General features: G+C 45.1%; 2 protein-coding genes across 3 annotated transcripts in view; one reads left to right on the forward strand and one right to left on the reverse strand.

Moving 5' to 3' along the window:
* cerkl (ceramide kinase-like) overlaps positions 1 to 9451 on the forward strand; it is a 33443-nt gene extending 23992 nt beyond the window's left edge. Inside the window, exons 6-14 of the mRNA XM_056424971.1 lie at positions 617 to 747; positions 848 to 922; positions 4020 to 4197; positions 4398 to 4445; positions 4595 to 4620; positions 4730 to 4838; positions 4975 to 5071; positions 7838 to 8034; positions 8579 to 9451. Of these exons, the coding sequence (XP_056280946.1) occupies positions 617 to 747; positions 848 to 922; positions 4020 to 4197; positions 4398 to 4445; positions 4595 to 4620; positions 4730 to 4838; positions 4975 to 5071; positions 7838 to 8034; positions 8579 to 8657 (940 nt within the window). The 3' untranslated portion in view covers positions 8658 to 9451. The remainder of the gene's footprint in view (positions 1 to 616; positions 748 to 847; positions 923 to 4019; positions 4198 to 4397; positions 4446 to 4594; positions 4621 to 4729; positions 4839 to 4974; positions 5072 to 7837; positions 8035 to 8578) is intronic.
* Positions 9452 to 9550: 99 nt separating this feature from the next.
* Positions 9551 to 17500, reverse strand: part of itga4 (integrin alpha 4) — a 23158-nt gene continuing 15208 nt past the window's right edge. For both annotated transcript variants that reach the window (XM_056424961.1, XM_056424953.1), the window contains exons 21-29: positions 16932 to 17008; positions 16728 to 16817; positions 15459 to 15546; positions 15185 to 15292; positions 13031 to 13156; positions 12767 to 12892; positions 12347 to 12445; positions 11611 to 11730; positions 9551 to 11145 (exon numbers count right to left, since the gene is read on the reverse strand). In XM_056424961.1, coding sequence (XP_056280936.1) covers positions 11038 to 11145; positions 11611 to 11730; positions 12347 to 12445; positions 12767 to 12892; positions 13031 to 13156; positions 15185 to 15292; positions 15459 to 15546; positions 16728 to 16817; positions 16932 to 17008 — 942 coding nt within the window. In that variant the 3' untranslated portion in view covers positions 9551 to 11037. The remainder of the gene's footprint in view (positions 11146 to 11610; positions 11731 to 12346; positions 12446 to 12766; positions 12893 to 13030; positions 13157 to 15184; positions 15293 to 15458; positions 15547 to 16727; positions 16818 to 16931; positions 17009 to 17500) is intronic.

The raw sequence follows: 17500 nt of genomic DNA on the forward strand, positions 1-17500 counted from the left end.
ATGAACATGTTACATTGGGATGTTTAACCCTCCTGTTACCTTCACATGTACTCACATATTTTACCCTCGGGGTCAATTTGACCCCAGCAATTAAAACCTACAGAAAATTATTAGAATTAATATTGTTTCCCAAGTTTAAGTGTGAGGTACTTTATGTTTGTTTGTTGACGACCTAAATAGCCCTTTAAATATATACAAAAGTTGATATTTCTTATATGTTTGACAGTGAAAAACAGCCTGGGGTCAAATTGACCCTAAAGTCAAATTGACCCGAAAGGTAACAGGAGGGTGAAGTAAAACAAGATTACAAATGTGACAAACAGTTCCAGCAGCAAGTACTGAACAGTTTTGGATCCTTGGAACACATTTGAGACTTGATACCTATTGAATGTTATTGGCAAGGGAATATTCAGTAATGCTGCTCTGGAGAAGCCATGCCCCCTACTGGATGACCTGCAGAGCCCTATGCCGAACATAAAGCACCTTTGTGACTGTTCCTTCCAATCTGTTCCCCATCCAAAGTTAGGAACCGTCAAAAATGTCTTCAAAAGTCCAAAACATATCGTATTTGGACCGAATGGATGAGGGAGACTCTACCTGCCCACCTGTCCGTCAGGGTGGTGTGTGTCGGTGGGGACGGGTCGGTGGCGGAGCTGTGCCACGCTCTGGTCCTCAGAGCTCAGCTGGACGCCGATTCTCCAGAGAGACCAGTGAAACCAGCGCTGCCACTCGGAATCATTCCTGCTGGTGAGAGAGAGGACACGTCTTCACGCAGAGAGCCAAACATCCGTCCACCTGAGAAAACCGCCAGGCGGTTCATGGACGGTCTTTCTGTCTGTCGCCGCAGGTTCTACGGACGTGGTTTCCTGTTCCGTTCATGGAGTCAGAGACCCGGTCACGGCGGCCCTGCACATCGTCCTGGGTAGGTTCAGGTTTAGGTCAATTCATTCAAGCAATACAATAAAAAAACTAGAACGGGCACTCGGTAGAGCGCATAGCTTCGCATATCACAAGATTGGGCATTGAATTATGAACATTTTGGCATTAGTTGCATGCCAATTGGATACAAATTGACTGGTAAAAATAAGATTTTGACCTTTTCATGACCTTGACCTTTGACCCGATCGGTCCCCAAATCTAATCAAATGGTCCCCGGATAATAATCAATCATCCCACCAAATTTCATGCGATTCGGTTTAAAACTTTTGAGTTATGCGAGTAACACACATACAAATAAATAAATACACGGCGATCTAAACATAAACTTCCTCATTTTCAATGCGAAGGTAATAAACACAAATAATAGAGATAAAAGAATATCACTGTGTAGAAAAATATATCTATATATCTATATTAATACGGCACTTGACTGCACGCTCTTTGTGTAATTCTGATGTGTTGGGATTAAGATTACCACTGCATTGATGTTTTGCATTTTACTGCTGCAGATTTTTTACGGTCGTGCTACTTATCTGCTGAGTAACTCGTGTTTCTGGAAAGTAAACTTTTCCTTTATATAAATAAAAGAAGTTTTCAGATGCTGCATGTTCCAGCTGACCCAGAACTTTTAAATAGCTTCTTTTTGTAGAATACTCCTCACCCCCGAGGCAGCATTACATCTCTAGCCTTTGGCCACAGTGGCTAAATCCAGATCTATCGGCTAATCATCCTTGATGGGTTTATCACATTGTTCTGGGTGGGTTCTACCTCTTCTAGATCTATCGTCTAATCATCCTTGATGGGTTTTGCCACATTGTTCTGGGTGGGTTCTACCTCTTCTAGATCTATCGTCTAATAATCCTTGATGGGTTTTGTCACATTGTTCTGGGCGGGTTCTACCTCTTCTAGATCTATCGTCTAATCATCCTTGATGGGTTTTGTCACATTGTTCTGGGTGGGTTCTACCTCTTCTAGATCTATCGTTATTCATCCTTGATGGGTTTATCACATTGTTCTGGGCGGGTTCTACCTCTTCTAGATCTATCGTTATTCATCCTTGATGGGTTTATCACATTGTTCTGGGTGGGTTCTACCTGTTATGGATCTATCGTCTAATCATCCTTGATGGGTTTTGTCACATTGTTCTGGGTGGGTTCTACCTCTTCTAGATCTATCGTCCTGTGTGGTCTCTACCTGTTATGGATCTATACTTGTGTTATCCTGAGGGGATTCGGCCTGTTCTGGGTCTGCAGTCACCTCCCCATCATGGTTATAACTTACTTAACTTCAAGCCACTCACACGGAGCCAATCAGGAGCTCGAGTTCTTATTTAGCTTTGCCGTGATTGGCTGACGGTCACTCGGGCTGTTTGAGGACAAACAGACGCGGCGCAGGCTGTGTGCGACTCGACTCTGGAGGCGGCGCACAGACAGATGTCTGACAGCGGGATCGGTTTCACTCTCAATCACAGGTCTCCTCTGCTCCCCGTAGCCCCGCCCCTTCCCCTCTCAGGTTAACCTGAGGACTAATCAGCTGGCAGCAGGACAGTGTGCGTGATGATGGCTCGTTAGGTTTCGTGTGTGACAGATGGGAGTATTCAGTGCCACGAATGAGACTAATTCCTGAACAATAGAAAACAGTTAAAGTTCCCAGGCAGGAAGCTCCTCCCACAAACACCAGGGGACTACAGGTGAGCTCAGACGGGGTCACAGAGGGGAACATACCTGAACTGTAACGGGCAGCACATCGCATGTGGGCCTCTCCTTTACGAAGCTGTGGCCTGCAGCCAGTTAGCGTAGCTTAGCATAAAGACTGGAAACGGGAGGAAACAGCTAGCCTGGCTCCATCCACACGTCATGAAATCCAGCAGCGTCTCTAACGCACAGGAAGTAACACAACATGGCACCTTTCTGAAATGACGATTGTAGCCCCAACAACACAAGAACAGCCTAAAGTATTTAGTTAAGATCAGGCAACTCATAGGAAATAATTATTTTTTTATTATTTCTTTTGTAAATCAAACTCTCCGGTATATTTAATATGTTTTACTTGCTGGCCCAAAATAAACATCGGTTCACCTTCTGAGGAGCGCTGCACGTTGGATCTCTCTGACACACTGACTGTGAGACTGGCCATCTCACACACACACACACACACACACACACACACACACACACACACACACACACACACACACACACACACAGACTCACAGAAAACATGCCATATGGAGAGGAAATCAAATGCGATCCAGAGAGACAGACGGGCAGTCAGTCAGACAGACAGGTGGGCGGACAGCAGTTCAGTAGGTTACAGCAGGTATGTGGCCAGATGGCATGTGTGTGTGTGTGTGTGTGTGTGTGTGAGAGTGTGTGAGATACAGAGAGAGAGAGAGAGAGAGAGGTAGGGGGAGAGAGAGAGAGGGAGAGAGAGGGAGGGAGAGGGAGAGAGAGAGAGAGAGAGAGAGAGGGAGGGAGGGAGGAGAGAGAGAGAGGAAGAGAGAGAGAGGGAGGGAGGGAGAGAGAGAAAGAGGGAAAGAGAGTGAAGGAAGAGAGGGAGGATGGCGTTCGTGAGAACAAAGACATGACTGGAGAATAACACCTTTTGTTTTTGGGGGGGATTGTCTGAACGTCGCACGTTCAAAGTCACAAACAAAAGCAGCATGTATTTCGTGGTATTGCCCTTTAAAAAGGAATGTATCATCGTTTAATCTTTCACTGAATGAGACACGTGTCCTAAATCTGCTGTAAATGTCCTCTGAGTTGTGCCCCGCTGTCCAGATATACAGCCGGACTGGTCCAACTGGAGCACGAACAACCAGAGACTGGTCACCCACTGCCATGTGATTCCCCTGAACACACACACACACACACACACACACGCCTGACCTCTTTCTGTCTCCCCTATGTGTGCTGCCTCTCATGAATATTAATAAGCTTCTCACTATACGACCCCTTGGACTTCTTACAGGCTGTGTGTGTGTGTGTGTGTGTGTGTGTGTGTGTGTGTGTGTGTGTGTGTGTGTGGGGTCCTCAGTCTTCTGGATACGTTTTGATGATGTCATGTTTCTCCGTCTGCAGGCCACCTGCAGCAGGTGGACATGTGCAGCTTCTCGTCTCTCGGCCAGTTGGTGTGTTTCGGTTTCTCCGCCATGTTCGGCTTCGGGGGGCGGAGCTTAGCGCGGGCCGAGAAGAAGAGGTGGATGCCGTCATCGCGGCGCCGAGAGTACGCTCTCGCGAAGACGCTGGCGAGGCTGAGGTCACGCACACACACACACACACACACACACAGTTAAGTTGTGTTTTTTTCCAGGATCCAAGTTGGAGGTCATATGGAGGTCATATGGAGGTCATATGTTAAAACCACTCAAACAAAATGATTTACTTTGACTTGAATTCAGATTTCAAGAAATATGTCACTGCATTTTAAAATATCCTGTCCTCTCCTCTGTCCCTCAGACCAGAGGACTGTCAGCTGTCCTTTCTGCCAGCAAAGAAGTCAAGCGGGTGAGACACACACACACACACACACACACACATCAGCATTGTGAAACAACCCTCTGGTGGTCCGGTTTGACTTGTGTATTTGTTCATATGATGTCACACTGATTCTCTTCCTTTGATGTTAAACACTCAATTAAAATCTCTTTTCTCAGAGACCGTGATGAGGACCCAGAGTCAGGTGAGACCAATCAGGACAGGAGATTAAAAAGCGGGTTCAGATTTCCGTCTCTGTCGATCCAATTTGATTCACTGATTTTTTTCTTTTTTTCTGTGATTGGCTGGTACAGAAGGGGAGGAGTCTTGGACGAGTCGTCAGGGCCCGTATCTCAGCATCGGCATCATGTCCATTCCCTGCCTCAGTCCACACGCACCTCGGGGACTGGCCCCCAACACCAGGTACATGACGAGCAGTTAACCCTTTCGGGAAAAGTTCAAGTGAGCTTTGTCGTGACCCTGAACGCACCACGCGGCGGGTTTTACGTCATCGCGTTTCTGCGACTGAACGTTCTCTTCCACCTCTCGTTCGTGACAGTTTGGCCAATGGCAGCGCGGCGTTGATCGCAGTCGGAAACACTTCCAGGTCCGAGTTCATCAAACACCTGAAGAGATACAGCGGCTCTAGCGGACAGGTGAGAGCAGCCGGTCGACGTCCTCTCGGCCCGCGCCTTCGAAACAACAAGGGAAACTTTCAATGTCGGGGATGGAGTTCAAACTCAGGCTTGGAGTCTGCTCACGGAACCAGAATCCGGATGAATCTTCAGATTATTTTTTAGATTTTTCAACATTTAAAGGTATCTGAAGGCTAAAAGTGAAATACGCGTGAAACGTTGATCACATGTCACAGAAGCATTTATTTAACAGTAACTGACGTTGTGAATCGCAGAGGATTATCACATGAGTCTGGGCCCCTCCCCCCCTCCCCCCTTTGGTTGAGCCTCACAGTTTTTATCTCCAGGACAAAAATCCTCACAGCAGACCGACACGGTTAGCAAACCCAAAGCAAAAGCTAAAAGAGAGTAAATATTTGACTGACATCTGATTTAAAGTAGTATAAGAGGAACGTGAATTAAGTTTAACAATATTTAATGGCAAGAAGTGTAAACAAACAGTCCAGGCTCAGGATCGTGGTTGCCGTGGTGATCCGGGCTCAACAGGAAGCAGCCTGAAGGACCCGGGTCCAGACAAAGAGAACGATGTTCCCCCAGTACAGAGTCTTAGTCCCAGAATCAGCCAATCAGCTCCTCTCAAAGGTAGTTCAGCCTCAAACACCTTCCTGTTGGATCAAAGTCCCGCTATCAAAATGGAGAGGTCAAAGGTCATGAACCCCGAGTCACGAAACAAGTATTTTCACAATAAAAGTCCCGTCTGCTATTGTCTCATTAAAGTGACTTCACGGGCTTCAACCGGCTTCGACATTCACAACATTAAACTAACATTCACTCTCATCAACAGACATTACTTCTTGCCATTTACATTAATTATTTGCATAGAGTAAACAGTACCTCTATGCTTCATAATACATTCATAATAATAATAATATTCTCCCTAATACTTCTGATTATAATATCTTTCTATATGTATTCATTTAAAGCTCAAGACTACAGAATCAAAATAAACTATTACAACCTAACAGTAGAAATGAGTTATGTGTTGCATTTGATGTCAACAAATAAATCAGACGCCACTTTGGCAGTTCATTGATATCTCATTATCGTCGCCTTGACGATGCAGAGAACAGATTGATTATAGCTATATGGTAGTTTATACAGTGTTTGGTGTAACGCGTGACTTTCGAGTAGAGGTCACCTGAGTAGAGGTCACCTCATTACCTGGACACGCTTTTCACTTTAACCGGCAATAGTGGGCTAAATAAACCGAGATGCCGCTGTGTGGTTTAGACCGGATCTGAAACAGAGCCGGCTGCGTGAATCTTCCCTCGCGTTGTGTTTTCTCACTCCTGACATCTCCATCCTTAAGCCTCCACCTCTCAACGAGATAAAAATAGACAAACTAGTTCTGAGCGAGTGGATTAGCCTGGTTCGGCCCGGCTTGCGAGATCGCACTCTGGCCCACTTACTAAATATACTGACAGCGTGGCGTTCACTGTCCTCCTGAGAAAACCGTCTGTTTCCTTGCTGACGTATACGTCCCGTTAGCCTCCACCCAGGTGAGCAGACAACACGACGAGACGGAGCATGACGCAGCTTTTTACTGTGGCTGCTGTCTGAGGTCATGTTTGACTATTTTACATCAGGCTGCAACTAATTACCTTCGCATTGAAAATGCGGAAGGTTATGTTTTGATCGCCATTTATTTATTTATTTGTATGTGTGCGTGTTTGCGTGTTATTCGCATAACTCAAAAAGTATTAAACCGAATCGCATGAAGTTTGGTGGGATGATTGGTTATTATCCGGGGACCATTTGATTAGATTTTGGGATCGATCGGGTCAAAGGTCAATGTCAAGGTCATGAAAAGGTCAACATCTTCTTTTTACCATAGCGCGGTCAATTTGTATCCAATTGGCATGCAACTAATGCCAAAATGTTCATAATTCAATGCCCAATCTTGTGATATGCGAAGGTATGCGCTCTACCGAGTGCCCGTTCTAGTTATTATTTACATTATGGATTAAAACCGTGATAAATGTCCATCGTTGTTACCAAGAAGTGATAAATGAGACTTCCACATTCACGTCAAGGCAGATTATTTAGTTTTCCCCCCAAAAAATGTTAAAGTAGCAAATGCTCATAATGAAGAAGCTAAAACCACAAGATGTCACTGAATAGTGTATCACTCATTTAAGATAACATTGTATATACCTGTTTATTTTGCAGTGCATCACATTTTTAAAGTTCAAATTCACATAGTGAGGTCGAAAGTGCAACATTTCCCTGTAGAAATTATAAAGTGGAACGAAATGAAAATAAAAATTACATCTTCCTCGAATTTTTTATTTATGTCCCATAGTAAATTTACTTATTGTCATTTCACTCCGGGACTTCTTCTTTTTTTTTTACAGACTATCAGACGACTATCAGCTTTAGTCCCAAATAAAATGAGGAAGATAAGAGACAGGAGACAGACTGAAAGACTGTGTGTCTGTCTGTCTGTGTCTGTCTGTCTGTCTGTCTGTCTGTTGGTCTCTGCTGCCCCCTGTTGGAGCTTCATGGTGTTACAGGAGAGACCGTAAAGGACAGTGGATAATAAAAGTCACTCACACACTCTCTGGCTCACTCACTCACTCACACACTTACTCACTCACTCACTCACACACTCACTCACTCACTCACTCACTCACACACTCACTCACTCTCTCACTCACTCTCTCACTCACTCACACACTCACTCACTCACTCACTCCCTCTCCTTGCTGTCTGATTGTCTGTCTGCAGTTCAGCTTCTCATTCGTGGAGACTCAGGCTGTGTCAGCGGTGAGGATTTGCCCCCGCGCTCTGATTGGCTGGTCAGAGGAGGAGAGTGAGGAAGAAGGCGAGTCCAATACCTCAGCCATCATCCAATCAGAGGGAGCCTCCTTCCCCTGGAACATCGACGGGGAGCTGGTGGAGATCGCTAACGAAGTACTCATCAAGTATGCATAACCCAACACACACCTGGTGACTCAATTCAGTGCAAAACCACGACTGGAAACAGTTGTACGTACGTTAAATAATCCCTGTATATGTTATTAACCCTCCTTTTACCTTTGAGGTCAATTTGACCCCATTGACCTCATATTTCATGACTTTTCCTAATTTATTGGGGACAACTGTGAAAACATAACATTCACATGATGATATGTTTTCAATGTGATGAACACAACTTGGTTCATCACATTGAAAACATATCCATCGGTGTTCTTTGGGGTCAATTTGACCCCAGGCTGTTTTTCACTGTGTAAAACATATAAGACATATCAACTTTTTTATTTATTTAAAGGGCTATTTAGGAAGTCAACAAACAAACATAAAGTACCTCACACTTAAACTTGGGAAACAATATTAATTCTAATCATTTTCTGGAGGTTTTAATTGCTGGGGTCAAATTGACCCCAAGGGTAAAATATGTAAGTAAATGTGAAGGTAACAGGAGGGTTAAAATGTGTGTGTGTGTGTGTGTGTGTGTGTTGCGTTCAGGGTCCACCCGCAGCTCATCACTCTGTACGGGGAGGAGGTGGACGAGGCCGAGTCGACCGCCTCCTGCAGCTGCTTCTGACTCGGCGGACGCTCGGGAGCAAGACTCATCGCCGTAGTAACCACGTCGACTTAACAGCCCCCTCTCTAGGTCATTACTGTTTCCATGACGATGTGAACGTACGCAAAAGTTCGATTCGAAGCGGCGACTGAGCTTTTGCAGCTTTCTATTCGCATCATGTATTTTAAAGGTGCATTTATTTTTACTATAATAACTGAAGCTTAAATAACCAAGGAGGTAACTTCACCTTTAACTCGACCTGTGCTTTACAGGGTTAACACTTCTAGACTGATGATTCATGTTTTTTTGTAAGAGTTCATGTTTACATTTTGCTATATGTTAATCACAAGCTCATCTCTTAATATTATTTGTAAATCTTTTTTTTAATTACATTTTTCAATTCGTTTTTTTTCATGATTTCTAATTCTGCCGAGAGAGAAAATAATCCTCTGTAATTAAATCTATAAATATGTGAGATTTAAAAAAAATAGATTTATTTTCCTTTAGCTGAGTCTTGACTGTATTGATTATTGTTTAAATAATTTTTGTTTTGTTTGTTGGTGAGAGTCTAACAACTTTCTGGACCGATGAACAGAACCAGAACCAGACCGGATGTCTGTTTTTTTTTAAGTGAGATAATGTCGTTTTTCAGGCTGCATTCATGATGACGAAAAAACAAAACGAGAACTTGTTGTTGTTTAAATAGAAAACCCTTCATTTTAATATAAAAGTGTTGATAAAAGCAGTGAGACTCTCCAGTGCAGAACAACTTCACATAAACATAAAATAAAGTTATTAAAATATATAAAAACATCTCTCTGTGTGATGTGCATTTGTACTAAATAGATAAACGGACTGGAGGGAGGCCGCAGCATTCACAAAACAGGCCACTTAAAGAAAGGTTCAAAGGCAGTTTGAACCTTTCTTTAAGTGGCCTCAACCCTGTGGCTCCGCCCCCCCGTCTGGAGTCTGGACCATATGCGATGTGAGATGTGGGCAAATTCATCATGACATCACCTTTTGGTTTGTGAACTGACGTTATGAAGCCTGGAAGTTCGGCGGAAGTGGCGTCGTGACACCGTATACGGCTCAGAGCGTCCCCCTTTATGCTCTATCTGACCCTAAATCACCATCATTAACTAAATGATGACATCATGATCAGATTGAGACATAAACTCATGTTGACAATGTTTACTGAGGGAATAAATCAAGTGAGAAGTGGAGTGATTTTCTCATAGACTTCTATGCAAACTAACTTGTTTTTGCATCCAGAGGAGTCGCCCCCTGCTGGTCAGTAGAGAGAAGGCACGTTTTAAGACGCTTCCCAATCGGCTTCGCTCTGCAGAACCGGAGGTTGCCGCCTGATCTGGATTAACCTGAACCAACTGGTCCCAGATCAGTTCCAGTGAGACTGTGGTATCCAACAGGATTCCATTTGTCACGTGAAGCTCCTTTAAAGTTTCTAAAAAAGCTCGAAAAGCCCTGGACCGGCACATCCCAGCGGTCAGCACTTGACAGTGTGTGTGTGTGTGTGTGTGTGTGACCAGCGCATGAAGTGTGGTCAGCAGGTAAACAAAAATGTGCACCAGAGAGCTATGGGCCAGTCGGAGGCCAGGCTTCCATCCCCTGAAATGGAAGGTCATCAGAAGGTCACGAGAAGGTCACCAGAAGGTCATCAGAAGGCCACCAGAAGGTAACAAAATGGTCATCAGAAGGTCACCAGAAGGTCATCAGAAGGTAACAAGGTCATCAGAAGGTCATCAGAAGATCATCAGACGGTCATCAGAAGGTCATCAGAAGGTCACCAGAAGGTCATCAGAAGGTAACAAGGTCATCAGAAGGTCATCAGAAGATCATCAGACGGTCATCAGAAGGTCATCAGAAGGTAACAAGAAGGTCATCAGAAGGTCATCAGAAGGTAACAAGAAGGTCACCTCCCTTTGATTTGTTTCCTCTTCAAAAGAGTCTAAATGGCGGACGTCGAGGACTCACAGGTGATGCCAGGCATCAGGAGGCTTCAGGGTCACTTCCCTTTCTCTAAATGTCATCATACATCCACCGCTGCAGTCTTTTTCAAGTCTTTGAACTTATTGTTTGTGAAGGCACATCCGGTTAAATAGTTTTGAGAGATCGGGTTCAGGTTCAGGTGTGTTCAGGAGGCGTCCACTCGACCCCTCTCACTCTCACCTCCTCACGAGTCACATCAGCTCACTCCTCCTGGAAGGATTTCCTTGGCCGACGATGCTGTCATGTTTCACTGTTTTAGGCCAACTGACTTGCCACATTTTCATAAGCAGCACTCCATCCATCCGTCAGCACACACGTCTCATTGAGTCCCGATGTGAACTCCTTCATCCCACGCTTAGAGGTCAGAGGTCGTGGCTAGAGGAGACGGCCGGCGTTATGAAGTGCTCTCCTCTTTGTTGTTTTTAGGGACGTAGTCCCAGCTGTCTCTCTTGAACTCCTCCTCCTCTTTGTTCTTCTGGAACTCCCTCTTAAAGAAACCAGCCTGAGAGACACACAGGTAGTCAGAGAGGTGGACAGACAGGCGGCGGGTAGAGAGACAGGTAGTCAGAGAGGTGGACAGACAGGCGGCGGGTAGAGAGACAGGTAGTCAGAGAGGTGGACAGACAGGCGGCGGGTAGACACACAGGTATTCAGAGAGGTGGACAGACAGGCGGCGGGTAGACACACAGGTATTCAGAGAGGTGGACAGACAGGCGGCGGGTAGAGAGACAGGTAGTCAGAGAGGTGGACAGACAGGCGGCGGGTAGAGAAACAGGTAGTCAGAGAGACAGGTAGTCAGAGAGGTGGACAGACAGGTGGCGGGTAGAGAGACAGGTAGTCAGAGAGGTGGACAGACAGGCGGCGGGTAGACACACAGGTATTCATATTGTGAGGTAGTGCAGTTTACCTGTACCTTATATAGTACAATATATGTCAGCGTAAAGAAGACGTGGGGTTTCTCGTTTACCTTCCACAGACACCAGATGAGAGCAGCCAGGATCATCAGACCCAAAACTAAACTGACGACGATGATGAAGACTTTGACTGTTGTTGAGGGTTTCTGGGTAAAAAGAGCTTCGACCACCACCTGGACATGTGCAGAATACAGCGAATGATTACCTGGGACATCCAGGAAACACAGTAGGGAGGTAGGGAGGTAGAAAGGTAGGTAGGAAGGTAGGTAGGTAAGTAGGTAGGTAGGAAGGTAGGTAAGTAGGTAAGCAGGTAGGTAAGTAGGAAGGTAGGTAGGTAGGTAGGTAAGTAAGTAGGTAGGTAGGTGGGAGGTGGGTGGGAGGTGGGAGGTGGGTGGGTGGGTAAGTAAGTGGGTGGGAGGTGGGTGGGTGAAGATGGGTGGGTGGGTGGGTGGGTAGAAGGTGGGTGGGAGGTGGGTGGCAGGTGGGTAGAAGGTAGGGAGTAGGTGGGTGGGTGGGTGGGTAGGTAAGTGGGTGGGTGGGTGGGTGGGTAGAAGATGGGAAGGTGGGAAGGTGGGTGGGTGGGTAAGTAGGTAAGTAGGTAGGTAGGTAGATGGATAGATAGATAGATAGATAGATAGATAGATAGGTGGATAGATAGATGGATAGATAGATAGATGGATAGATAGATAGATAGATAGATAGATGGATAGATAGATAGGTATATAGATAGATGGATAGATAGATAGGTGGTGGGGGTCTGGGCTGAGACGTGGGGTGCAGGTGTTGTACCTGTGCTGCCGGTTGCTCGGTGATGAAGACGATGTGAGGACCTTCTCTGGGATGTGACATCGTCGCCGTGCTCTCCAGCCTCATGACGCCGTGACGACCCTGAGACGGACGGCACCAGTTTTTTTATCCGTTTCACGAGACGCATTCGAGATCGTTGGACATGGACTTATTTCAACCTTTGCTCTTGATTTTGAGTGTTTTGACGTGTGAGTGAATTGTTTGTGGCTGTTTACGATTTTCAAATTTGAGTAGATTGAAGTGTATTTATGATATAGACTTTTTTTTTATGCTGCCTGATTTTTTACAGAGGTGGAGAACCACTGGAAATGGGGGGCCCCACATTTGGGTAAAACAAGTTTGGACCCCACAAAGTAGGAACACAAGAATGTGTGTGTGTGTGTGTGTGTGTGTGTGTTTTACCGGAGCTTGGAGAAGTACAGCAGGGTTCAGTCTGATCTCCAGTTGGATGAAGGCATCTCTCCCCGCCTCCAGGTTACCGAGACGACACACCAAGCGCTCACACAGCTCATCGCCACGGCCACAGAACTACACACACACACACACACGCACACACACGCGCGTACACATAGTAAAAAGTTAAAGTGTCGTACACTATGGACCAGTGGGGTGGTGATCGTTGACTCCAGCATCTCGACATCACGGACACAAACGATTGGGCCGTACCATTCTGCGGGTGGAGGTGGAGGAGAAGAAAAAGACGAGCTGCTTGATGAAGGAGGCTTGAGGCACGTCGCAGTCCTCGAGGACGGAAACCGTCGTGTCGCTGATGGAACACGACCCGTGAGACGACTGCAGAGAGAAAGTGAATTTATTAATGTCGCACACACACATTTTATTTACTTCCCATACAAGTTTCTCCTTTTTAAAGACGACGGAAAACCGCAAACGCAAAAATCGGCAATTTTAAATATGTCTTCAGAAAACCTGCGAGAGGAGCCCAAATATATAAATACTGCAAGTCGTTTTCACACGGACTGCTACTTCCAGTGAGCGTTACGAGCTGAGTCTAGTTGATGAGAGGTTTCCTCATTACCTTCGCATTTTCAATGCGAAGGTAATGTTTTGATCGCCGTGTATTTATTTATTTATTTGTATGTGTGTTACTCGCATAACTAAAATAGTATTAAACCGAATCGCATGAAATTTGGTGGGATGATTGGTTATTATCCGGGGACCATTTGAATAGATTTTGGGATCGATCGGGTCAAAGGTCAAGGTCATGAAAAGGTCAAAATTTATTATCCAATTGGCATGCAACTAATGCCAAAATGTTCATAATTCAATGCCCAACCTTATGATATGCGAAGGTATGCGCTCTACCGAGTGCCCGTTCTAGTTTAAATATGTATTATTCCAGTTTTAAACTACTCTATTAGGACAAAGTTCTTATACAAACGCACAGAGAGGGATTTTCTTGAAAACAAACAATACAAAAACTAGAACGGGCACTCGGTAGAGCACATACCTTCGCCGCAGGCACTTTTTTTGTACCTTTTCATGACCTTGACATTGACCCGAACGATCCCAAAATCTAATCAAATGGTCCCCGGATAATAACCAATCATCCCACCAAATTTCATGCGATTCGGTTTACAACTTTTTTTGTTACGCGAATAACACGCATACAAATAAATAAATAAATACACGGCGAACAAAACATAACCTTCCGCATTTTCAATGCGAAGGTAACAAACCCTCTCACTCCTCGGTGCCCTGTGAATGTATTTTTTTATTTAACTGTTCAAGACGTTTCTGGACGTCAACTTTTATAAAACACCTCGGCAGGCAGGTGCACATTTTGGGGGGCAGGTGCTCAAACCAAAAAAAAGGGCATCCATCGGCAACAATTATTTTCTGACAGAATTGAAACATAAGCAGCATGACACTAATTATGTGATCCTCGACCTATTTTCCTCTTGGCGGGATTAGACAGCTATCTTACATTTTCCTTATGAATAAATATGAATTATTACATGGCAACGACAGTGCAAGCGATCTGATTGGCTCACGGGTAGTCATGTAAATAAAAAATTTAAAAAGCCCCGTCAGATATCAAAACACATTTGGAGGGAATTGATGACAGAGGAAGTTATTTTTATTCTTAAATACTGATGAATGAAGAAAAGATGTGTCTCCAGAAAAAGGGGCAGTTTTCTCATCCAGGGCAAAGGGGAGGTGCTTAACCCTCCTGTTACCTTCGGGTCAATTTGACCCCATTCAATGTTTAACGTCGGTGTTCTTTGGGGTCAATTTGACCCCAGGCTGTTTTTCACTGTGTCAAACATATAAAGAAATATCAACTTTTTTATATATTTAAAGGGCTATTTAGGTAGTCAACAAACAAACATAAAGTACCTCACACTTAAACTTGGAAAACAATATTAATTCTAATAATTTTCTGGAGGTTTTAATTGCTGTGGTCAAATTGACCCTGAGGGTAAAATATGTCAGTAAATATAAAGGTAACAGGAGGGTTAAACATTGAATGGGGTCAAATTGACCCTAAGGTAACAGGGTTAAGCACCACTTGGGGTCAATCTGTGCACGTGCCTGCATCTCAGGACCAGGTGCCAGATTGAAGAAGCACGCATCCGAGAGGACGCAAGGAAACAAACCCAAACCACCCGGCTCTACCTCGGCGCCGCCTCCCATACACGTTTCTCTGCCTCCGCTAAAAGACGGCGGAAAAACCGCAAACGCAAACATCGGCAATTTTAAATGTGTCTTCAGAAAACCTGCGAGAGGAGCCCAAATATATAAATATACACTGCAGGTAGTTTTCACACGGACTGCTACTTCCACTTCCGCCGGACGCACCTGCCAGTCCACCACCTGCAGCAGGCGGTGTCGGTTCGGCGTGAGGATCTTCGGGAGGCTGATGTCCACCACGGTGTCTACGGACCTGCTGGGGCCGGAGTTCAAGACCTGCAGACAGCAGAGAGACACATCGACACGCCAACAGGGACTGTTGACGCACGCCATGGAGCGTGAACTAAGACGTGCCCCCCCCCCCCCCCCCCGTCACATGGGTCAGCCGTTGTCCCGTTGACCTCTGTCTCGTGTCTCGTGTTCACTGAGGGGTCGTCTCTACCTTGTAGGTGTAGTTGAATCTTTCAGAGTAGCAGTCGACCGGAGTCGCGTCTTCATCCCCAAACACAAACGAGGTGGGAGTCACGAAACTGAAAGAAAGACGGACAGTCAGACAGACAGACAGACAGAGAGACAGTCAGACAGACAGTCAGACAGACAAACAGACAGACAATCAGTCAGACAGACAAACAGACAGACAGTCAGACAGTCAGTCAGACAGTCAGACAGACAGACAGAAACAGACAGTCAGACAGACAGAAACAGACAGACGGACAGACAGACAGACAGACAGTCCGTCAGACAGACAAACAGACAGACAATCAGTCAGACAGACAAACAGACAGAGAGACAGTCAGACAGTCAGTCAGTCAGACAAACAGACAGTCAGAAACAGACAGACGGATGGACAGACAGTCAGTCAGACAGACATACAATCAGTCAGACAGACAAACAGACAGACAGACAGAAACAGACAGACAGACAGACAGAAAAAGACAGACAGACAATCAGTCAGACAGACAAACAGACAGACAGACAGAAACAGACAGTCAGTCAGACAGAAAGAAACAGACAGTCGGATGGACAGACAGACAGTCAGACAGACAATCAGTCAGACAGTCAGACAGACAGTCAGACAGTCAGTCAGACAGACAGAAACAGACAGACAGAAACAGACAGACAGACAGACAGTCAGACAGTCAGTCAGACAGTCAGTCAGACAGACAGAAACAGACAGACAGTCAGTCAGACAGACAGAAACAGACAGACGGATGGACAGACAGTCAGTCAGACAGACATACAATCAGTCAGACAGACAAACAGACAGAGAGACAGTCAGACAGACAGTCAGTCAGACAGACAATCAGTCAGACAGACAAACAGACAGAGAGACAGACAGTCAGACAGACAGAAACAGACAGACGGACGGACAGACAGACAATCAGTCAGACAGACAGAGAGACAGTCAGTCAGACAGTCAGACAGACAGAAACAGACAGACAGACAGAAACAGACAGACGGACGGACAGACAATCAGTCAGACAGACAAACAGACAGAGAGACAAACAGACAGACAGTCAGACAGACAGAAACGGACGGACAGACAGACAACTTGTCTTTCCCTTTTTTCTTACATCACTGTAATCGGTGTGATTTGTTTCATCAGTGATTTGATACTTTCTGACCTTTTTTCATTCTACGTTTTATATATTATATATTTAATTTGAATGTAAGTTCCTAAAGGGAATGACCGTCATGGCCGCCCACTCACCCGTGGATGTTAACGCCGACGCCATATTTGAGAGGAAGGAGGAGGCTGACGGAGTTATCGTTGAGATACTCTTCCCTCTCGTAGTTATCACTGAAGAGGAAACAGACATACATTTAAATACATGTTACTGCCAGCCTTCTGTTACGCCTCGAAGGGGCCGAGGACTCTCTCCCCCTCTGGAGACGAGAGGAGAAGTGACCTCACCTGCCAACGTCGACGTGAATGGTGATGTCACCAGGCGTGCTGTTCTGGTTGACGTCCAACAGGAAGTTGATATCCAACTGCAACAAACAGGAAATGCGTCAGGGGTTTCAAGAGGACGGCGGCGGGATGATCACAACACGTTCTCCTTCCTGTGGACTCTAATATGGCCAATATATATATTTATATATATATAATATATATTTATTATTATTATTATTATTATTATTATTACCTTCGCATTGAAAATGCGGAAGGTTATGTTTTGATCGCCGTGTATTTTTTTAATTTAAAAAAAAAAAAAATTTAATTTATTTGTATGCGTGTTCCTCGCATAACAAAAAAAGTTTTTAACCGAATCGCATGAAATTTGGTGGGATGATTGGTTATTATCCGGGGACCATTTGATTAGATTTTGGGATCGATCGGGTCAAAGGTCAAGGTCATGACAAGGTCAAAATCTTCCTTTTACTATAGCACGGTTCATTTATATCCAATTGGCATGAAACTAATGCCAAAATGTTCATAATCCAATGCCCAATCTTGTGATATGTGAAGGTATGCGCTCTACC

Source organism: Pseudoliparis swirei, chromosome 2 (genome assembly GCF_029220125.1).
Source record: "Pseudoliparis swirei isolate HS2019 ecotype Mariana Trench chromosome 2, NWPU_hadal_v1, whole genome shotgun sequence".
NCBI lineage: Eukaryota > Metazoa > Chordata > Actinopteri > Perciformes > Liparidae > Pseudoliparis > Pseudoliparis swirei.